The sequence below is a fragment of the Drosophila subobscura genome, chromosome O, assembly GCF_008121235.1.
Source record: "Drosophila subobscura isolate 14011-0131.10 chromosome O, UCBerk_Dsub_1.0, whole genome shotgun sequence".
Lineage (NCBI taxonomy): Eukaryota > Metazoa > Arthropoda > Insecta > Diptera > Drosophilidae > Drosophila > Drosophila subobscura.
The window spans coordinates 29,247,981-29,270,110 of NC_048533.1; the positions used below are offsets into that span (position 1 = coordinate 29,247,981).

Here is a 22,130-nt window from a genome sequence, read left to right on the forward strand (position 1 = left end):
ATCACACACTGATTGAAAATATTCATCGCACTTTCATCAGATTTGTTTCCCGCTGGAGCAAAGTCCTTTGGTGAATGCAATTTCCAATTGTGCAACACATTTGCAGTGGGGCGAAGAAGGGGGGTGGCTGAATGCTAAGTGGATTGACAGTGGGTGCACCACGAGGGGGCACAACACTTGACACTCGAGGAGCCGGTGCCCTGCCCACGGACATGCTGAGCCATTTCCGCCTGGCGCTCGACTCTGGTCGGTTGCGGGAATTGCGGGGGGCCAGGCAAACAGCTCGAGAAGCGGAGATTGCAGTGGCAGTGGGAAAATCCCCCAGTAATGTTGCGAGTCTCGGGGGCTTTTCCCGGTTGCAAGTAGCTCTGGTGGCTCCCACCGGTAATCACGCCACGCCACGCCACACCACAGCTTTAGCTTTCGGCCAGTGGGGCACCGCACACACACACACACGCAAACAGAGACAGAGACAGACACTTGTCTATGCTGGTGCAGCATTGCCCGGCCATTTGCATAGTTTGTTCACATTTGCCATGACTTTTGGCAATGTTTGCAGCGTGTGCCCCTTGTGGGCGTTTGCAAAACGGAGCAGCAGCAGCAGTAAAAGCAATCATTGCCTGTGTGGCAACCGGTCGAAAATTACATAATCCCTGGCTGGGAAGTGACGTACCTTTTCCCCACATGTGTGGATGAGTCATGGGTCGCTGTTGTCTCTTTAAATCAAACTCAAATTAAAGCCAAGGCCTCGACGTGCGCCACAATAATTTTTGGGGTTTTCTCAAGGCGCACTCCGAGCGCTCTCCCAGGTCGGGTCGGAACGGGCCAGCCGGACACAAGTCGTTGACGTCTTTGCACACCTTCAGGCCCTCATCGATCGATCGGGTATCTCGACCCCCAACCTACCTCAAGCTCGAGCGTGTTGATCGCTCCTCTGCCTCTCAGCCATCATCATCAATGTGGGCTGGAACCGACGACGCGTCTGGGCCATTGTCTCTTTTTTTTTGTGTGCGTTGCCACTGCCACTGCTTCGACTGCTGCGACTGCTGCTCCGGTTGCTCTCCTCTGCCACTTCTCACATTTCATATAAAATCTTTGCCGGCCAGCAGCCACGGCACAGTCGCTTGTAGGCCAGCAGCAAGGCAAAGTCACTTGAAGTCCACCGCTAAGGATAAACCAAACAAAAACACCCGCAAGCGCTTATAGGAAACAGCAAAAGGTAAACCGACAGTGAAAACGGCAAAACGGCAAAAGTGAAGTGAAGTGAAGTGAAAATGAACTGACAGACGTTGCGTAATGAGTCAAGATGAAATGGCAGTGGTCGGGGAATATGTTATTACATATTACCAATTTTAAGCGGCCTTACAGTTGTGCCCGTGAGCTGTGTTTAGCTGGAAACCAAACCCCAGATGATGGCTCCATCATTTCCATATATCTTTCGCTTGGTGTTGTAATACCCGTCCACATTTCATTGACCTTCGATGGCATATGCAAATGCGAAAGCCACACAAATAAAACAAACACGACCCAGTGACCAAATTTGGGGGGGACTCGCTTTCAACATCACAGCAGCAGCATTCGCAGTACATTGACTGAAGAAAAGATGGCCATGAATAATGAAATTAATTTAGTAATTCATTCCGCGAATTGGGCAATAAAAATACTCCCTTTAATGCTTCAACTAGCCTCGGTCTAGGGGGTATCTTTGGATATCTTATTTACTTTAATCACTGAATTAGCAGAGATTATTTAGGATGTAGTTAATACACGATAGAGACATGTATTTGACATGATCAGTAATAAAATACAGCATACTTTCAGCTGCCAAAATGTCAAGTAAAACTCATGTAGATAATATGCTACTTGGTGGCGTACCTCCGAACCTCCTATCGTATACCATTTCGCTTCCTTCTGCCCGTCACACAAATCTAATTTAATCACCAGAATTGTTCTCGCAAAAGTTGCAACATTAAAAGTTTTCCTAATGACACTAATTTCCTCATGGGGCATACCAGTTCCAGCAGCTGTTTAATTATACTGCCATTATTCCATCAATTTATTAGCATCAAAAAATAGTTTTGTGTGGCAGGAAACTCCAAGAAATCAAGAAGCATTTTTGCATCGCTTGTCAACTTTTGGCAGAACCAATACGAAGGGCTATGAATGTTTTATGGGTTTGCCACATTAGTTTTCAATGATGACCCTTCGAACAGCCACCCAACAGCAACCCAAAACCACATTTGAATTGACGAACAATCGGCGCACTGATGAGTGCGAATCCAACAAAAATTCGTGGCATGCCGTGGAGCAGCGAAAGGAAAGCAAATGAGAGTAGGCGCCAGAGCAGCCCCTGGAGCATATCGAACTGATTCGTGTTTGAAGTCAGCTCCGCGACACGACAGTGGGACATGCATCTATCGATGAGTACAGTGGTCATAAGTGGGACTAAATGTAGCCATTTAAATATGCTTATTCCCGTTAATTGCACTTGCAGTTTGGAAATTCTCTGACAGAATTCGACACAAAATTAGTCGCACATAAACCCAATTTAGCCCATTGTACGTCCGCATCGAAAGAGCATCAAATTAAGCACGCTTTAATGCATTTCTGCCTGACCAAACTTTTGTGGACCTTTTTAAAGCACATTAGGTCCGCTGTTTATGCGTTTTCACACACAAAATTCAATTACGTGCATTTGCCGCCTCATTGCTGCCAAAGGGTTAAGCGACCGAACCCCCGAACCCAAACCGGTTTGGCATGCATTTCGCATTTCACTTTGGGCGCTCGTCACGAACCCAACAAACATACACACACACACATGCATACACACAGCTGTGTGTCGGTTTTTGTGGCTTTCCTCTTTGCGCTGCGCCCGCATTGTATTTTGTTTTTGTTTCTTCATGCTTTATTTTTCGGCCACAGAAAGCTCAGTGCTGAGTGCGAGACATTTACAGTTAGGCTGAGCAGCAGCTGCGAGTGAGCGCTGAAAGCGAGAGTTATTACGTCTCAGCGTAAGCGTTTGAATTAACGGTTAATTGCGGAGGCTGAAGCTGCGCCTCAGTCAGGCTGAGGACTGCACGCCAGCTGAGAAGTGTGTCAGCTGTCGGTGCCGTTAAACCACTGAGCAGATCATGTCAGCGTCTCCGCTGAGCGTAAAAGTTGCCAAAAACAAAAAGTGTGCGTCAGGTTTTCGGAGTTGTTTTGGCATCGCGTGACAAAATCGAAGCTTCAGTCGCAAACATAATCGAACGTTGAGAGTGATAGAGAAAACTGCGTCTGACGCTCTGCTACCGGTTCAGTGTCAATTAAGCGATCGAAAAATTGTTTATACACATCTGAGGCTGTGGCTGAGGAGACGTCAACAACAATTACTGTGGGTTCGGTGGCAGTGGACGTGTTTCAAACTGTTTCTTCTGCTGCTTTCAGCCATGGCAATGAGAGCTCTCGCAGTGCTGGCCATAGTCGGCGCAGTCGGCATGGGCCTGGTGGCCGGTGAAGGTCTGCGTCTGCCCGACCAGCAGTCGTCGAACAACATTCAGCAGGTGTATGCGCCGCAGCCGCAACAACAGCCACAAACGTTGCAGTTCCAGCAGCAGCCACTGCAGCAGCCACAGCAGACCGGACCCGCTGGAGTGGGTGAGGAGCGTGGTCGCTCCTCCATTTTGAGCATCTTTGGCCTGGGAGGCAACGGCAACGACAACGATCCGTATCTGGCGCGCACCAACAGCAACTGTCTGGGCGGCGATCTCTCCGAGTGCTTCAAGACCCAAGCCCTCAATACGTTCGATGAGATTTTCTACAGAGATCAGTACCGGTAAGGATGGACACTCTTGATTCACTTTCTAGCTGATTGACTCAACTCCTACCAACTCTTTGCCACAGCCTCTCGGACTTTGCTCGCGTCGTGCGCCTGCCCGAGACCCAACAGCGCTCGCTGCTGCAGGAGCCCTTCGAGTACTCCGAGGAGCCACGTGGCGAGGACGATGACTGGAATCTGCTGGTGAAATTCGCCCTGCGCCGGGCCGAACGGTAAGCTGTCACAATTAACCAAATGACTGCGGCTCGTGCCGGATGCAAATTAATTTGGGTCGCCACGTCAAAGTCGCCCAACTTTATGCATAAAATATGAGATATTTATGAAAATGCAAATTCTCATTCTCTGGCACGTTTCCATCCTCTTCCATCCTCCATCTTGGCAACAGCTTCATCAAGTCCACGGCTCTGGAGGTGGAGTGGCCCGAGGAGCTCACCGAGGCCGGCCGCTACGAGGCCCGCTTCATTGGCAACGACATTGATGATGAACTGGATGTCATTGAGAACAAGCGAGCGGGTGCCTTCTGTAAGTCCACAAAGACATTAAATATTAATGCTGACTGCCGGCCGCTAATCAACTTTCTCGACCCTTTTTGTCCCTTCTGTTTTGCAGCTCGCAAGAAGCTCAAGAAGATGATTATTCCCCTGCTGCTGGTGCTGAAGATCTTCAAGCTGAAGCTGCTCCTCTTCCTGCCCTTCATTCTGGGCATCGCTGGCCTCAAGAAGATCCTCGGCCTGGCTGCCATCATCCTGCCCGGTCTGTTCGCCTACTTCAAGCTCTGCCGGCCACCAGGCGGCGTTGGCGGTGCCTTCGGCGGCGGCCTGTCCGGCCTCTTTGGCAGCAAGAACACCTTCCCCGAGTACACGCCTCAGGGCGTAGGTGCGGCCACGTACTACCATCACCACGAGCACTTCGAGGGCGGCGGCGGCCATGGCGGTCCACCCGGATCCTTCCCCTATCGCCAGGAGCCGAGCTTCGCGAAGCCCTACACTGATTACTACAGCAAGAGCTACCAGGGACAGGGCCAGCAGCAGCAGCAGCAGGTGGGCGGCAACTCCGTCAGCTTTGGCGATCCCCAGGAGGCGGCCTACAACGGCTACTACGGCCGCAACACAGGCAAGGACATCGTCGCAGAGCCCCAACAGCAGCAGCAGCCACAGAAGAGCTAGAGACGTGCCCGTCGCTCCGGTCCCTTGTTATTTATTTGGCCCTTGGCCTTGTTGCATTCCCATAAGAATATTTATTACGCTAATTGTAAATAAAAACCAAAACTTTCAATTGAAAATGGGCATTGGCGTCTCGTGGGGGAAGGGCAACTCTCGTTGGGGGGCATGGCGTGGCGGCATTTAATTAATGGTAAAAATTTCACTGCGAAATGCTTTTCCAAATTCTGCACTCGCTCGGCTCTGCTCTCGCTCCGCGCTGCTCTGCTTTTTGATGGCTTTGAAGTTGGCTGCAAATAAAATGCAGCTTTTAATTAAGGCAATGAAATGCCGCGGCGAGAAAACTGAGCAAAAGTGGACTGGCGTGTTGGTTGGCAACGCGAGGGTTGCTGCAGGAACTCTGCAGATATCGAAATTAATATTGCAGAAAGTGCTGAAAATTTGAGAATAATTTTGTATAATTTATACAACAATAGGAAATAAATTCTGCTGAAACTTCCCTTCAACATTTTAGTATAAATCAAACTCCTCTCGTGCCGGCTGCTCGCTCTTGGCCAACTTTAGCGCTTGGTAGTAGTTCAAAGTCAATGCCAAAGCCAGAGCCAGAGCCAAAACACCAATGCGGAGGGGCACTGGCGGGCTGCCGTCTGGCGCGTTGTCAACGCTCCGCAAAACGTCGACACCGTCGGAGGAGTCGGCTGGACCACATTTTCCGAAAGAAAGCGCTTCTCAGTTGAGAAATTGTTATGACTCTCAGCCAGTGGTCAGAGCGCGGAGCAGAGCGGGGAGCGGTGAGGAAGCAGAGGGGGAGCAGTGCCAGCCGCAACTGGATTGGGCGGACGTATTTGTGATTTTGGTGCGGTTTGATTTTGGAGCCACAACAAAAACACGAAAAAAATACACAACGAGCGCGCTGTGGCACATGTGGCCAGGAGAGGGGAGAGGTAAGGCAACGGTTTATGGACAGATCGAGTAGCGGTTTGTGCGCCCCGCTGTCCACTTGCCTGCGGCCTCGTCGTCCCACTTTTGTCGGACACTGTCCACACTAGCCTACTTCCAGCAACTGCACAAAATTAAACACCTTTCGAGGCTGGCCGCCAATTTTCGGCCGCGGCAATAACTCTGCGCTCTTTGGTGCTTAAATTGATGAAATTTGCACGATAAATGGCCAGCGGATGGGGCACCTGTTGGGGTGCCACGGCGATCCGCCCTTTCTCGCTGGCCAGTGAATGCCATCAATTATTTCCACGCTTTACGCTTAATCTTTGCCGGCTGCAAGCAAAAGGCGTTTGTGCATGCCAATGATGGGGATGCCCTGCCGAGGCAGTGCCATGTGTGGCACAGGGAAATTGGCAACAATAAAGGGCGGTCCCAGAGCAATGGGCAATGTAAACACAAACTCCCCCCTTTGTGGATGTTTGCAGAGGTGCAATGAGTGGGTTTTCATTTACAATTTCATACTGAGCGCTGACATTGAGCAGCTGCCAGGCGATTCTTATCATTCAGTGGGCGCTGGAGGAACTCTCAATTGTTTAATCTCAGCTTTAACAATTTTTGGCTAATTTTTAATGGTAGAATTTCGTTGAAATTGTCGAATTTTCTCCCTGCCGCTGCGCCACAGTATTGCGCTCTGTTTTCCCGTGGAAATGGAGTGGAGAAGTTTCCATGTTTGCATGCGTGTCGTCAATTGCAGTCAGTTTTCCCTGAAAGTAGCTTCCCCCTGCCCCACTGACTTTGTCTCTGAGTGTGGGAAACTTGGCCTTTTTTTGTTGTTGGGAATTAGGTCTGTCGCTTACTTTCTGTTGGCTTTGTGTTCCTACACGACCCACGCAGCAAAGACAACAAAAGCAGCAGCAGCGGCAGCAGAAGAGAACTTGTCGTCGTGGAGGAAGCAAAACAAATTCAGAACTCAGAATCCAGCCAGAGCCAAGGCCATAAAGTGGCAGCTTCCCAGAAGCGTTTGGGGAGCATTTCCCGAAACTGGCCAAACGGGTCCGTCTCCGGCTATCGCTGGTCGCTGGTCTCTTGTCTTTTGGGTACGGATGGGACCAGTTCCAGGCTGCAAAAACAAACGCCAGCTGCGGCAGCGACTGCGACTGCGACTGCGACTGCGGCAGAGGCCTGTATTGTGTTTGGCCGCTTTTCATATAAAATCGAAGTCGCTGGCGGAAAATTCGCATTAGGTTTTCCATCAAGACGACGATGTCAACGGCGGCAGCAGCAGCGAACACGAAGGCGTGACATTAAAGTGCAGAGCAGAGCAGAGTGCAGACGCGGGTGTGTGTGTGTGTGTGTGTTACAAGTGCTGAAAGGATACAAGACAGAGGCCAGAGGATACAGTGAACCAAATACACAACGGACTATCCGCAAACAAAGAACAACGAGAGCATCCGATACCCAAAGCAAAAGACATCGCAAAAGTTGGAGCCATGCAAACATTGAAGGTCTGCACGCTGCTGGCGTTCTGCCTCGTGCTCGTCTCGGCCAGGGGCAGCAAGCGGAGGGACGGCAGCCTCACGGTAAGCTCCGGGCCAAGCAAAGTTGTGCGATAACAGTGGGCATTAATTGCCAGTGACAAGGATACCCGAAGGTCCCAGTGTTTGTTTTATCGGCAGAAATAGAACGGACTGCCTGCGGGAGGGTCTGCCTCCCCATTCGTTGTGCTAAGCTCCATTTCCGCTTACTTGCAGATAACCGACGATGAGCGGCGCAACATTGAGGACTTTCTGCTGGCCAAGCTGAAGCAGAACTGCAGGCAGGAGGACGACCGAGCCTGCAGGATGATCAAGATGTCCATTGTCATGAATCACCTCTACCTGAACACGCGCCTCGACCTGGGCGACCGCGTGAAGGTCACGGAGAACTGGTAAGTCACTGGGGGGCTGGTGATTCCCTGGGTCCTGAGTCCATCAGCTAGACGTATTGTTGCATCCGCAGGAACATCTCAATGGTGCCCGATGACCCGGAGGTCAATCAGCTGCTCGCTCGGTCGATGGGCTCCGACGAGGAGACCTTTGCCCTGCTGATGGCCAACAAGATGTGGAAGTACATCCGCTCACGTTCGCTGCGCTACAAGTTCACGGACAACGCCGACTTCGTGATGAACAGCGACCCCGAGGGCAGCCTCAACATCGGCGTCTCCGTGCGACCCCTGGAGGCGCTGCAGGAGGGTCGCGGCAAGATGAAGAACATGGGCCCCATGCTCATGATGATGGCGGCCAAGACGGGCATGGTCGGTGCCCTGATGCTCAAGGGTCTCTTCCTGCTGGCCGGCAAGGCGCTCATTGTGTCCAAGATTGCCCTGCTGCTGGCGGTCATCATATCGCTGAAGAAGCTCCTCTCCAGCAAGAAGACAATCGTCGAGGTGCCCTCGCATCACGACAGCTACAGCTCGGGCTGGGCGCGCGCCTTCGACGGCTTCGTGGAGGGACTGGTGGATGTGCCGGCTGACATACTCGCCAAGGAGATGCAGCAGCACCTGCAGGAGTCCCAGTCGCAGGCCCAGGACATGGCCTTCAGCGGCCAGCAGGCGGCCCAGCTGCCGCAATAAAACTTGGCTCGAGTGCAATTCATTTTGTTATTTTTGTTTATCAGATCAGGAATGAAGCGAGATTTCGGGCAAGCAATTCCTGTTGGCTTGGGGAAAACTTTATTCTCTCTTTCTGACTCTCTCTCTCTATCCATTTCTTTCTCTTTGACTTTTTCTCTCTATAAATGGCAGGCAGGCAGCTTTCTCCGCTTTCTCTCTCTCTTCCTTCTGCTCACACTTTCTCTCTCTCTCTCTCTCTTTCTGCTCTTTCACTCATTTGTAATTTATTTATATTTATTTATTTATTGATATTTATTGCATAAATAAAATAGAAACCAAACACAAACTTGCATTTCGGAACAACTTTGTGTCCAATTATTTAATTTGTTTTCTTTTTTTGCGGCTTTTTGTAGCATTTTGTTTGCTAATTACAGGGACACTTGGAACTAGACTAAATGTGTGCGCCAGGTTTTCACTAAACTAAGAACAAATCAATAAATATTAACAATAAATAAGCTCATTAAGTGTAAATTCAAAAGCAGCCTAAAGCACTCCACGTGGCCGGGTCCGCTGGGAGCCCGCACGTGCCACGTCCGCTGTTCCTCCCCCATATGGCAGCAGAACAACAGTAGCTCCTCCTATCCATCCTCCTCCTCTTTGGTAGCTGCTGGCAGGGTGTCCTCCAATAGCTGCACAATTGCCTAATCGTCGCTCAGCCTCAGGAGCGGTAGTAGGGCATGTGCGGCTGGACGTAGTTGTAGATGAGCGGCCGCCTGGCTGGAGTGGCTGCAACACACAGAGATTTGAGCACATAATTATTAGCCAGGAAAAATGCAGCAGTCAAGGGTGTGTCCAGGTGGACTAATTGGCCCCTGGAAACTCTGTCTCTTAGCTGCTAAATGGGGCAGAAAAAGCGTTCCATGATTTATTTTCCATTTGGATTTTTCAGTCAGCTGAGAAATATGCAACACACACAGCAGCGGCCAGTGCCTACACACTTGACTTTTACGGACACAATTTCCAGGAAGCTTCAGCTCTCAGCACGCTCCAAAAGTATGCAATTTTCCGGGGAAAAACTCTTTAAACTTCTGCGGCAAACCCAAAACCAAGTAAGGGGAAACGTGAATGACGCATTTGATGGCGAATAAATGTTTGTGGAGAGTGCTCCCAAGTGCCGCAAAGTGTGCGTGCCGAGAGGCAAATCAAAGATATAAATACGCTGCTCAGTAATCATCCTCGTCCTCATAGTCGTCCTCCATGCTGGCCTCGGCCGCAGCGGCTGCGACAGCGATGGCTGCGTGGGCTGGTCGTCGCCTACGATATTTGGCTAACCCCCAACCATGCCCATGCCCATGCCCATGCCCACCTGGAAGAGCGAAGCACTGCATCAACTTACACTTACTCTTCGCCATCCAAGAGTCCTCACGTTTGATTTTGTGGCCCAGGCCGCCCAGCCCGCCCAGAGCTGCCAGCACCTGGGTGTGGTTGCTGCCATCGCTGGAGACCTGCGAGTGCAGATGACTCTCCGCGCCGAAGCTCTCCAGGCCGGGATGGCCGGGATGACCGGACAGCTGGCCGCCACCGGCCATGGCCAGATGATGCAGCGAGCCGGGATACATTTCCGGCGAGATATCGCCGCCGTGCAGGCCACCATAGTCCATGCCGTAGGGCATCATGTAGGGCGTTTGCTCGGGGAACTGGTACATCATCCTGGGGGAAAAGCGAGCCAGAAAAGGGTTAAAGACATTCGTTAGTCGCTTTGGGAACTCACTTTTCACTGGCATTATCCATGAGCTTCTTGATCAGCACAATGGCCGCCACGACAAACGCAATCTTGGACAGAATGAGAGCCTTCAGGGTGAGCAGACCCACCGCCTTGGCGGCCACCATTGTCCAGCCGAAAGTTGTCGCCGCCAGATACATGGGAATCAGCATCTGGAACTGCTTCTTGTCCTGGTGCTGGTGTCGTCGTCGCAGCAGTCCACCGCCACCGCCACTGTCGCCACCGCCGCCGCCTCCTAGCAGGCCACCGCCGCCTCCAATGCCGCTGCCGCCTCCGCCGCCGCCCAGCAGGCCGCCTCCACCGCCGCCACCCAGCAGGCCTCCGACACCGCCATTGCCCTGCAGCCTGCCTGTAGATTTGGATTTGAGAAAACAGAACACGTTTTATGCTTTACGGCCGTAATGGCTACGTATACGTAATATTAGGGAGAGGATTGGGATGGGGATGGGGATTTGATGGGAGGTTCGATATGATTGATGGGAGAGGACAGCACATCGATGTGTATCGAAATGGGGATACATAATGGCCACGTCATTGATATGCAGCAGGCAATGGAAACGAGATTCGGGGCCAAGTTTTTAACCCAGAGACCCTGTGGGACGCGGAAGTCCAAAGTGTTGTGACATATGTAGAGGCTGTCGGGGGCCTTGTGTGTTCTGCATACCAATTGGGCTCTGTTTTGCTTGTCAGACACATGTCAAACGCTGATTCATTACCTGTGCCGCTGGCGGCCTTTTTTAGCAGCGCCACCTCAATGTAATCACTGTCCTCCTCCGAGCGCTGCACACTAAACACCATGGGGCCGACGGGCACACGCACGGCATTGCCGCTGACAAAGTCCATGAAGCTGGCCAGCCCGCGGCCCGTGCCCCATTTGTGCTTGTGCGTCGCCGCCTTGTCCAGCTCGGGCAGCCGGACGAGGTCGAAGAGGCCCAGCTTGATGGTCTCGCCGCGCCGGTACGAGGCCATAATGCCATTGGCCACGCCGTACAGGCAACTCGCATTGTTGGCGCACTTCCAGCTGAGTTTATCCAAGAGGTCCGTGTTCTCGACACTGCCGGACGGATTAGGCGCGGGCTTTGACTGGGAGTGGGCCTGCGAGCGGGTGGCAGACTCCTCCGAGCCCAGCCCGTTGGCCGCGTGGGCGCCGCTGCGCTTGTGGATGGCCGCGGTCGCCGGCTGCAGGCTTAGAGCCAGCAGCAAACAGCTGGCAGCAAGGTAGTGCAGCATTTTCTGGTTCACTGTTTAGACTTTTGGGTTTTGCTTTTGCTTTTGTTTTTCACTGCAGCAAGGACGAGAAGGAACGAGAACGAGAGCGAGCGCGCACGGCGTATCCTTCACATGGATCTACGTGTCGACGGAGACGCGAAGCGTTGGCAGTTGATGGATGATGCAGCGCCTTGCAACACGCTGCTGTAAAGACTAATTACTAGACGTTGCATGCAACTCAGTTTTATTGGAGCAGCAGCCGAGGCAGTGGCAGCCGCTGCAGCAGCAGCATCCACAACGGCTGCGTGCAGCACCAGCGCCTGCCACTAGCAACAACAACAACGAGAAGGCAACAACCATAGAGCAGAGCAGCGCAGAGTCTGCTGGCAAAACAATTTTGCTACAGTTTTGATTTCAAGTCAACCAGCTGAGTGACGGCCATCGCTCAGCAGGCAGCTTCAGACATCAGAAATGAGACTCCGAGTCTGACTCCATGCAGTTGCACGTCACTCGGCGCACAGTGGAGCAGACGAGGAAAACAGGTGTGGAAAATCTTCTGAGAATTATGCTAAAGATTGGACAATTAGTGGCTACTAGCGAAGTTCTAAGCAAGCAATAAAGTTTACAAAAAATAAAAAACTTTGAATATTTTTTTTATTTTTCGTTCTTCATTGAAAATCAATGAAAATCCATTAAAATAAGTTCAAGTACGCTTCAATAGTGACTGGCAGGGCTTTATCTTCCATGCACCGCAAACTCTTCATCTAATTTTACTGCCGCTTAAACACACTTTGCCCCACTGTGCCCGGCCCCAGTGCAATCGCCTGGCTGAAATTCGCTTTGTTTTGCATGCCGAGTGCAGCCTCCCTTCGTTTCTGCAGCCGCAGCCACTCCCCAAAAGGGTCAAAGGGTGATCTCATTACCTGCAATTGCATGAACCACATGACATGCACTGGCTGCACAGGTGGAGGAGCAGAGACCTGGTCGTTGGCCGTGGCCGTGGCCGTGGCCGAGGCGTGGCCTGCGCGCTGCCGCTCAGTGGCGTCCGCGGCATGTGGCCGCTGTTTCTACTAATGCGGCTAATTTACTGCTCATTAATTTGCCAGTAATTTGCGAGCAAGCAATTTTCGCAGGCAAAAGTAAAAGCAAGACAAGGCACACACTCAGCACTCAGCACTCGGCACTCGGCACTCGGAGCCAGTCGACAATTAAGTCGGAAGCGGGTGGCAGGAGGGCAGGGGAGTTGGACTGGCACTGGGGGGCAGCAGGAATATGTGTGAGCATGTGGGCATGGGCACGGCTCGCCGCCTGCGCCGCAGCACTCGCCATAAATAAATAAATAATAATAATAAAAAGAAAAGTGAAACGAACTATTAGCTCTCGTTTTTCATAGATCGCCGCGCGTCTGCGGCTCGTTTCAGTTACATTCTGCTGCACACTCCAGAGTGAGGAGGGCGGGCAGTGAGGGGGGAGGGGGGATTAAAGATGCAGCCAATAAAACACTTTTCGTCAGCGGGCTAATAAATATTCACTTTTCGAGGCAGAAGCACGCAGACCGACCATCGCGAGTGAGCGAAATAATTGTGGCAGAGGCAGCAGCGGCAGCAGCGGCAGCGATGTCTGCAATTTGCAGGCAACAGCAGTGGCAGTGGCAGTGGCAATCAGACCTCGACCATTCTTGCTGTGGCACCATTTTGCAGCCATTCATTTGAGATATCCATCTGCACCATCCCCAGCCCAACCCAACCCAACCCAACCCATTCCAATCTATTTTAATAACCATAATCTGGGCAACCCACAGCATTGGCAACTTGACACCCAGAGAGCAAACGCATAATCCGGCAACGGTCAATGGCAGCGATGCCCACAAAAGCACAAGTAATGCGAGTCGAGGCGACTCGTCGCCGGTTTCGCTTACCTTGCCAAGAAAGTGAAGCACTCGCAACCGCAGTGGCAGTGGCAGCATCTGCCACGCAATTGCAACAATGCGCGGCACGGACAGGCCAAAGACTGGACCAAAGAGCAGGCCAAAGCCCAAACCGAGGATAGGCATTGAAAGGAAAGTGACGACTCGACTCGCTACCTAATTGTTGCGGGCGGTCGGTAATCCAATGCCTCACTCGCCTTCCATTCATCCATCCACCTGCCCATTCGCAGCTCCCGATTTCTGCGTCTCTTTGGGTTAATGATCCTTGACTGCAACCGGATCCATTTGGAGCGACAGGGCGGGGCCAGCCAGCGGCCTTTTTGGCGTAGATTTCCATGCTGCAAAGGAGCTGGAACGAACGAAACTAAAAGTGGCGACAATCAAATTTGCAATTCATTATAATCAAAGAGAGGGCCAAAGGCGAGCTGCTGCCATAAGCAAGTGAAATTATTATTGAAAATTGTAGGAGAATCCACTGGAGCAAAGAAGTTCGAGGAACCTATTGAAACTCACTTCTGCAAAGGACTTTCCATAAGTTCTGTGCCACTTTGTTTGTGCCAAAAGTTGGGCTGCTTTTGTCGCAGAATGCAACAGCTGCGAGAGCTAAAGTCTAAGCTGGACTGCCATTAAATTTTGTAGCTATTCGCGCTGAGACTTCTTTGAGCTGCAATTCAACTGCGAGTTGGCCTAAATCCTTGCCAAAGAGCACTCAGCTGCTCCTTGCATTGTCTGCGCTGATATAATCTCAGCTGGCAGCATCTTGAGCTGCACCTGACTTGCACTTGCACTTGGACTTGTCAAGGCTGACACTCAAATTGGGACTCTCTGGCAGGCTGGCAGGCTGGCAGTCCAGAGTCATGCAAGAAATGCAAGCGGACAATTAAAGCCATTTAGCTTTATTTTCTTTGCAATAATATTGTTTATTTTGCTGGCAATTACGTGGCATCCATCGGTTGTTTGCTTTTGCCGCTTGCAGCCTTATTTTCACCGGCACAAATTTCGCTCTGCCGCTGCCGCTGCCACTGCCACAAGGGGGCCTCTGGTTTGTTTTCTTCGGTTTCTGTTTTTCTGCAGTTGGCTTATCGATTGCCTGAGCCCAGCGACTCGTTTAATTTATTTGAATCTAATTGTTTTATAATTAAAAACTATTTCTTTATGGATTTCACCCGTGCGTGTCATAAGTAAACACAAACTTGCGGTTGAGGCAGCGGCAGAGCGGCATCGACAGCTCTTCGCAGATTTGTTTATGCAGTTGTTGCCGTCGCTGCTTGGGTCCTCTAATTAGTTATCAGCTATTGCTGCTGCTGCTGCTGGCTGCCGCAGGATACAGGATACAGGATATGGCGTTGCACTTTTGCGGTTGATTGTCTTCCGGCGTGGAAGATTGTTTTGCGGTCCGCAAATGTGTTGCATATTTTGCGGCCGGAAGAAGTTTAATTTCTCGCTCTGTGGCATACTTCTAGGGGTTGAGAGACGTACAGTAGAGCCTCGTAGATAAGGTGCAGGAGATTTTGAGACATATTTTGTGGATAAAACTTCAACTGGGAGCATGGAAATCAGTTTTTATTGAAGCGGCAAAGATTTGATGACATTTTTCAGACATCTCTCGATTTTTGTATCGCTCCAAATAAATCCCCAGCCGCTGCAAGTCACTTTGAACTCCCCTTTCGACATGCACACTCCACCTGCCCCACCCAACATCTACTCAACAGTTTCCTGCTTCATTCAATCAACTCGATTCAAGGCACAATTGCAGCAGCAGCGCCTTTGGACCCATTGTTGAATGTGCGGCAACTGAGATACACTTCTAATGCTGCTGCTGCTGCTGACGATGACGATGATGATGATGCTGCACAACAATCAATTATAACAAGTTGCCGATACGAACAGAGAGATAGAGAGAGACTCAGACCCGCATTTGGATACGGGATTCGGATTCACGTCAAGCCACAATGGAGGCCCCAAAGTCAGATGAAGCGAATCGAACTTTTGTCTGCCTCGGCACTCACTTTCCTCCACTTCCACTTCCAGTGAACCTGAAACTGAAGCTGAATCTGAATCGGAATCTCAATCTCAAGCTGAAGCTGCTGCTGATGATCTGTCAAGCTGCCAAGGGGTAGAGAGAGACTTTCTTTTTATGGCCGAAACCGAAACCGACACCGACACCAACACAAGGCACAACGCAACGAGTTCAGATCAATTTTTGGTTCAATAACGTATTGACTTGACTCCGCTCTTTGCTGTTGTTGCGGTAATGTATTTTAGTTGTTTTTTTCTGCTACAAAATTTCCACAAAATGTGCGCCAGTATGTGTGTGTGTGTGTGTGTTGAACAACAATATGATAAATATCAAAATTAATACATTGAGAGTGAAAGTTATTGCTTTGGGAGCGCAGTCGATCATCGAATGATCATCACCCTCAAATGGAGCAGAGAAATGCCCATAATGAAGTTGATTTCTTTCCGCTGCTCCACGATGGACCAGAGTCACGTTAAGTTGATTAATAAGTTTATTTTTTGGTATTACAAAATACCCAAGAAAGAAGAGATGCCACTGCCTGTTGCCTCTTTGGCTTATGAAATTCCCAGCAGACTTTGCCTCTTTCTAGCTAAATGAGGGACCCTCAGCCCCACCCTCTGTTACCGTTTGCACGGTCGAGCGACCCATTTTTATGACCGTTGCATGACGGCCAGGCCAGACCAGTCCAGTCCAGTCCAGTCCCAACGCAAATTGCCACTAAACGTCTTCATTGCTCATCTTTGGGGCGGGGTAACTTTCGCTTTTTTGGCTTGCACGCTTACCCCGCCCCGCCTGCGCGGCACTCCTCCCCTGCCCTGCAGTAGCGTGTCGGCTAATAGAGCGATAGAGAATCGCAGGCAGATCGTGCTGGACACAGGTGTGTGCCAGGAACAAGCCCAGCAGCAGCACTTTGACCACTTCTAATTTGTATAATTTGCTGGTGGCGAATGGAGAGCTGCCAGCGAGTTGAGTGAACCATCTGCCAGCTAGACGGGGAACCAGCGGAGCGCATCCCACGGAGCGCCGCTCGACCAACTGACCGTTGAGAAAATTGAAAACTGCAACGGCCACTGAAGAAGAAAATTGCACAGCGAACGGCGAACGGCAACGGCAAAACGCAAAGCCAAAGAAAACGCAAAGCTGATAGCATTTTTCTTTTTCTTTCTTTCTGTTTGCAGGAGCGCTGGCTGGCCATTGTTTTAATTTACAATTGGAGCCACAATTGGCGGTACAATTGTGACAATTTGGAGCTCTCCGAGATGCTTCACTGGCCATTCTGGGAAAGTGGAACCGCGGAAAATGTGGACTATAAAATATGACCAGTGGATTGTCAAGGCTTTTAGTTGAACTTGCAACGCATTGCCGACATGTTCCGCGTCTTGTCACTGCTCTGCCTGCTCCTGGGTCTGTTCTCCTTTGTTCTGAGTGCCGAGAACTGCGACCAGGACCAGGCCACTGCCACGCTCCTCTGCCGCGGTGAGCGCGCTCTGCGCAATGTCCTGCGGAACCTCAACAAAAGCGACAAGCCACTGGTCGTGGTGCGGGGCCTGGAGATTGTGCCACTGCGGAGTGCCACATCCCTCGAGGAGGAAGACTCGGAGCAGGGCCTGCTGGACAGCTTGGCCTTCTACCTGCGCACCCACGAGGTGAACGTGAAGCTGGCCTACCTACTGGAAGACGAGAGCAGAGGGGAGGTGGCAGGTGGGTTGACACGTTAAGAACTTTACACACAAATGTCACCGAACGTCAGTCGCATTGCTCGAATATTCAAGCCAAAAAAGTGCACGGCACAAAGGCTAGAATTCCCCTGGATTCCGCATCAAAATGTGTAGTGAAATCCACTCATAGCTGTGGCATTTTTGTGCTTTCTTTCTTTTTGCAGAAGCCCGCAAAAAGGACAAGGGCCAGGGCATGCTGCTGGCCATGGCCCTGATGTTTGGCAAAATGATGGCCGTGCTGGGACTCGGCGGCATCGGGGCTCTGGCCATGAAGGCGCTCGGCGTGTCGATGGTGGCTCTAATGATGGCCGGCATGCTGGGTCTGAAAACAGCGGCGCAGCAGGGCGGCGAGTCCAGCCACAGCATTTCCTACGTAACCGGCGAGGGACACCACCACAAGCGGAGGCGTCGCCGCGCCACGCTGCAGCAACCCCTGGCCTACAGGGGCTGGCAGTGAGGCGCCCTGAAGCGGCTCCCTGATGCGGCTCCCTTTTGTTAGTTAGTTTTTATGTAGCATTATTAATAACTTAACCACCATGCAATAGACACACACAAGTTGTTTCTGCTCCCCCGCCTCAGTTGGACTCTGGACAGTCGTGTCGCTCTTTGGCTACGGTTGCTGCTGCTGTTGGTCTGCCGCTGCCTTGGATGCTGCTCTGCTGCTGCTGCTGCTCTTTGGTTTATGAAATCGGTGAAAGTTTATTTGAGCAGAGCTCGAGCTCGAGCTCGTATTGTGTTGCTAGCATCAACAGCACAAAGCGGGCAACCAGAAGGCAACCCACACATGGCCACAACAGTTGTATTTTGTCGCTATACACTGACCAATGCGATGGGCAGCAGCGTCTACTCAGGGCACTGGCATGTCCAGCGTAGAGAATTCCTAAAGCAAACACAAAGGATTGGCTGTTGTTGGGTGCATCCAAAGACAGCTTTGCCTGCACTTTGGTTGCCTGTCCAGCAGAGCATTCACAGTTCGTCGTTTGCCTCAGGGAACAATCTTGCTGCCTTGTGCTTGGTGTCATCATTTGTCAGCCCGCTTTTTCTTGCACTCTTATCGATCGCAGATACCGGATATCAGAGTTCAGATACATTTATTTGCAGCTTGATTCTCTGGTGAACTTTTGTTTTCGCTGGAATCTGGTACACCGCCAGATACGGGGGCCGCCTGCGGATGGAATTTGCATAATGCGTGGCCAACTTTCACTGTATTTTGGCAGCAGCAGCGGCACACAACGGTTCTTTCCGACGACCACCTAAACTGCCATGGGCAACGGCAACAGCAACAGCAACAGCAACAAATAACTGCCCCGACAGGGCGCAGACCTGAATTTTCGGGCTGCGTTCGTTCTGTTACACAATATCATTAAAGCGGCACTCGAACGGCAGACAAACCCGTTGAGCGGTCGACAGGGATACACCAACATGCCGCCGCATGCCGCATGCCCCGAAAGCAACTGCTGTACACCTCCGGCTCTGCCTCTGCCTGCTGCTGCTGCCACGAACTCCAGTTGCGCCTCTGCCCTGCCTAATTGCTGTGGCTACTCCGGTGGCTGCTGCTGCTGCCTCTTCTTGCTGGTAACTTTCCCTTTTCAACGGCGCTTTACGAGCTCGCTTTTGGTCAATGTCTCTCCGTCTCGTCTGCCGCTTGTAATTAAATTATAAAATAAGTTCATAAAAGTGAATTTTTCTGTTTGGCTGCTTTACAAATTTGTATGCGATCGCCGACCAAACTGGAGTTTATATAAAAAGAAGAGCGCGAAATAGATTCTCTACTCTAAATTGTTCATTGTTTGATTTTTACAGCGCATAATCATCATGGCAACAGTTGACAATAAAAGGCCAGCGACTGCCACTGCCACTGCGACTCTTGACTGTGTTTATGAGCACGAAAACTTCAAAGATGATGATGATGCCGATGGAGGCGACGTGTGTGAATGCTGCCTGGCTGCGGTCCACTCCGCTGCATAAATGAAAGTTCATAAAGAAATTAGCTGATTAATCGTCGTTCGATGAGCGCGGAAAATGACCAAGATGGAGCTGGAGCTGGAGCTGGAGCTGCCTCAAACTGACTGAAAGTGTCACGCAGCCTACATTTGAATCGTTGCCAGCCGAAAAATTTCACTTTTCAATGATGCTGTGATGCTGTGCTGCTGTGCTGCTGCTGCTCCCCGTTTCGAATGTAAATTAATATTTAACCCAAATACCGCAAATTCTTGAAAACGAATAACGCTGCGCCTCCTCCATGTGCCCACAGCTTGGGCCTGAAACCGGAGGGAGTCCGATTCCGATTCCGAGTCTTGGTTTTCGTTTTTTTTTTTCTTGGCGGGGCAGCAGCATTATTATGCAAATTTCGTATTAATTCAAATGAGCGTAAAAGGGAAAATCTGTTCTATTAACTTGGCATTTTTATGGTTTTCTTGTGAAATCTTTTGTCCGCTTTAGTCGGAAATATATATTTTAGGGCGGGTTTGCCTCGTGAGTTTCTTCTTCAAGTTACTTTTACTTGTTAAGTTATGCAGCTGCCCCCACCCGATGCCCGATGCTTATACGTGGAAAGTAATTATTATTTAATGGCAAACCAATGGCCAATTACATTTAACGACTTCCCCACCCTGAATCCTTTACATGTGTTTACGTGCACTCCTGCTGGATTTTCCGGTTTTATTCTTATGCGAAAACTAAATTGCATCATCGCATTTCACTTTCCTTGATTCCTTGACACCGTTTATCAATTTATTTTAATGCAAAAACATTTCATACACACACACACACACACATACACGTGGCTGTGGCCGGGTTGTGTCGCTCTACGGATGCTGTGTGGATATGGCTTACTTCTGACCACGGACTTTCACCGAAACATTTCTGTTATTTATTCATTAAATTTTTGCTGCTGCTCTGCTGCTGCTTGGCCCTCCGATGGCATTGTTGTGTTGTGTGTGTGTGTGTGTGTGTGTGTGTGTGTGTGTGTGTTATTAAACAACACACCTACATGGAGCATGCGGAATTCTTTTCGCATGACCACTGAAAAAAGAGAAAAACGTCCAAATAAAATTAAATGTAAAATCAACATGAAATTTGGTAGCTTTGCAAATGCAAACACACCCACAATGTGGCAAATTGATTGGCAAAATACCAGCCCGGCAGGCAGGCAGGCAGGCAGGCAGGTGGAAAAAAGATGTCAGCAAACAATGTGAATTTGTGCTGCCAATTGATTCGCTGTCCAATCAGTCTTTCACTCCCTTTTGTTGCTGCTTCTGCGGTACCGTTAACTGTCAAACTGCAACGTCGATGGACATCGAAACTAACATCTCTAATTGGTGGCCAGGGTTCCGTAATGTAATGCACGCTTTTCCGCCTCTGCCCTTCAGCTTTCGTTGCTTATGCAAATCAGTCGAAAAAATAGAAGGAAAAAAACTTTCACGGCTAAACACTTTGACTTTAATTTAATTCAAATGGTCAGACTAAAAAGACAAGCGGCCCGTCCGCCGATAAATAATACAGTAAAATGATATCTGTGTGGGACACAACGGTCTTCCCCGCCGTCAGCTCGGCTCTGGGACTCGTCGTTCGACTGAACTAATGAGTTTCGAGCCCAAATTGATCTCAGCCAAAACGAAAGTGAGAACACGATGATATCTCCAATGATGATGGGCTGCTGGGCCGTAGACTTATCTTCCATTTAAATCAACTCTCCGATCGCTGGACCCCCCTTGCCGTTGGCCTAATAAGTAATGTAATTATGGAGATTTCTTGATGATATTTGCTCACATTTTGGGGTGCGTGTAGCCAACTTTCTTAAGAAACTTTTAAGTATTTTTAGTGGCAAGTAATAATGTTGTACGGGCATCAGAAAAAACGGCAATCAAAGCAATTAAAAATGCCCAAAATGATGCATAATCCCATTGATGTTCTATTTATTTTTCAGATTAAAATGTAAACACTTTACCGACATATTTTCTTACATCTGAACAACTGTGAATGTCCTGCAATGTTTGTAAATATTTCTCTGAATTAATCCTCGAAATAATACTCGTAAAATGTCCATTGACATGGGACATATCCCAGCCATTCATCTTTGTCCAAGTTTATCCTTGAAAGAAATGGAAAATAAATATACAAAAAAGGCGACTGTTTATTTTAATGGGAAAAATGCTTTTCCTCCAATGGGTCACTTTCCACTGCTGATGTAATATTCACACACACACACACACACAAGCGGTGCATTGTTTTTTCTGCGTATTTTTTGTTTTTTTGAGACATTTGGCAATTTGTTTACGTTGCTCTGTGACAGCCATAAACAATAACAGTGGCAGTGGCAGTGGCAGTAGCAAGTAAAGTGGCAACAGCAACACCCCAAACATAGCAGCAACAACAACAACAACAGCAACCATAACTCCATGCAGTGCAGGGTCCGTCCAACTACGAGCGAAATTCATTCATAAAAAGCACACACATTGGTCGACACTTTGGACGACGGCTGCTTTTCGCATGAATGGCCATGCCTGCTGCTGGCCTGCCCGTTTGGCTCTTTGGCTCTCTGGCCGTTTGGCTGCTTGTCTGTTCCACCATTGGCCATTGGCCATGCCGGCGGCTGTGCGCTGGCACATGCCAAATGGCTGGACGCGCTTGGCGCGTGGACCCACATAAGTTTTTGTGGTAAAACGGATGTGCATCGATGTGTGCGGCAGTAAGTGTGTTCGCCTGCAGCCCAGAGCCGTGTGCACTGAACTCATTTGCATTCAAATGTATGCCAATTGCCGTGCGGTGAAAATTGAAAACAAAAATTTCGACTCAAAGATGGCTCAGAGCAGACCGAAGCATTATTGTGGCGTTGCTTTGATTTTCTCTTGCGGTTGGGCGGATGCTGCACCCTTTTGGTTACGAAATGCCTTGCCGCGGTGGTCGGCTTTAAGCGCTCTACGCCGTTACCGTTGCCAGCCATTGACGTCACTTGGGTCCGGCCG

General features: G+C 50.1%; 4 protein-coding genes across 5 annotated transcripts; 3 read left to right on the plus strand and 1 right to left on the minus strand.

The window, feature by feature from the left end:
• Positions 1 to 1,134: 1,134 nt before the first annotated feature.
• Positions 1,135 to 5,092, plus strand: LOC117896569. The gene is made up of 5 exons (XM_034804970.1): positions 1,135 to 1,219; positions 3,427 to 3,814; positions 3,883 to 4,029; positions 4,203 to 4,339; positions 4,427 to 5,092. Exons 2-5 carry the CDS (start codon positions 3,429 to 3,431, stop codon positions 4,981 to 4,983), a joined length of 1,227 nt encoding a protein of 408 aa, XP_034660861.1. The 5' UTR covers positions 1,135 to 1,219; positions 3,427 to 3,428; the 3' UTR covers positions 4,984 to 5,092.
• A 2,307-nt stretch (positions 5,093 to 7,399) lies between these two features.
• On the plus strand, positions 7,400 to 8,527 carry LOC117897331. Its single transcript, XM_034806100.1, has 3 exons — positions 7,400 to 7,496; positions 7,668 to 7,843; positions 7,915 to 8,527. The coding sequence occupies exons 1-3, from the start codon at positions 7,407 to 7,409 to the stop codon at positions 8,525 to 8,527; spliced, it is 879 nt and encodes a 292-aa protein (XP_034661991.1). The 5' UTR covers positions 7,400 to 7,406.
• A 447-nt stretch (positions 8,528 to 8,974) lies between these two features.
• Positions 8,975 to 11,519, minus strand: LOC117897466. Of its 2 annotated transcripts, none has more exons than XM_034806315.1 (5): positions 11,006 to 11,519; positions 10,618 to 10,638; positions 10,278 to 10,584; positions 9,909 to 10,216; positions 8,975 to 9,292 (listed from the first exon to the last, which is right to left on the minus strand). In XM_034806315.1, exons 1-5 carry the CDS (start codon positions 11,517 to 11,519, stop codon positions 9,225 to 9,227), a joined length of 1,218 nt encoding a protein of 405 aa, XP_034662206.1. In that variant the 3' UTR covers positions 8,975 to 9,224. The 2 variants fall into 2 exon arrangements, with proteins under 2 accessions (XP_034662206.1, XP_034662204.1); XM_034806313.1 differs by having other exon boundaries at positions 9,903 to 10,216.
• A 5,293-nt stretch (positions 11,520 to 16,812) lies between these two features.
• On the plus strand, positions 16,813 to 17,620 carry LOC117896042. The gene is made up of 2 exons (XM_034804050.1): positions 16,813 to 17,146; positions 17,328 to 17,620. Exons 1-2 carry the CDS (start codon positions 16,813 to 16,815, stop codon positions 17,618 to 17,620), a joined length of 627 nt encoding a protein of 208 aa, XP_034659941.1.
• The last annotated feature ends 4,510 nt before the right edge of the window (positions 17,621 to 22,130 follow it).

Bases quoted from the DNA above. Each gene is read 5' to 3' on its own strand.
- LOC117896569 (XM_034804970.1), top strand. From the start codon at position 3,429: ATGGCAATGAGAGCTCTCGCAGTGCTGGCCATAGTCGGCGCAGTCGGC. The intron at 4,030-4,202 runs GTAAGCTGTCAC...TCTTGGCAACAG, and splicing joins GCCCTGCGCCGGGCCGAACG to CTTCATCAAGTCCACGGCTC. The intron at 4,340-4,426 runs GTAAGTCCACAA...TCTGTTTTGCAG, and splicing joins CAAGCGAGCGGGTGCCTTCT to CTCGCAAGAAGCTCAAGAAG.
- LOC117897331 (XM_034806100.1), top strand. From the start codon at position 7,407: ATGCAAACATTGAAGGTCTGCACGCTGCTGGCGTTCTGCCTCGTGCTC. The intron at 7,497-7,667 runs GTAAGCTCCGGG...GCTTACTTGCAG, and splicing joins GGAGGGACGGCAGCCTCACG to ATAACCGACGATGAGCGGCG. The intron at 7,844-7,914 runs GTAAGTCACTGG...TTGCATCCGCAG, and splicing joins GTGAAGGTCACGGAGAACTG to GAACATCTCAATGGTGCCCG.
- LOC117897466 (XM_034806313.1), bottom strand. From the start codon at position 11,519: ATGCTGCACTACCTTGCTGCCAGCTGTTTGCTGCTGGCTCTAAGCCTG. The intron at 10,585-10,617 runs GTGTCGGAGGCC...GCGGCGGTGGAG, and splicing joins CAGGCTGCAGGGCAATGGCG to GCGGCCTGCTGGGCGGCGGC. The intron at 10,217-10,277 runs GTGAGTTCCCAA...CTTTTCCCCCAG, and splicing joins ATGGATAATGCCAGTGAAAA to GATGATGTACCAGTTCCCCG.
- LOC117896042 (XM_034804050.1), top strand. From the start codon at position 16,813: ATGTTCCGCGTCTTGTCACTGCTCTGCCTGCTCCTGGGTCTGTTCTCC. The intron at 17,147-17,327 runs GTGGGTTGACAC...TTCTTTTTGCAG, and splicing joins GAGCAGAGGGGAGGTGGCAG to AAGCCCGCAAAAAGGACAAG.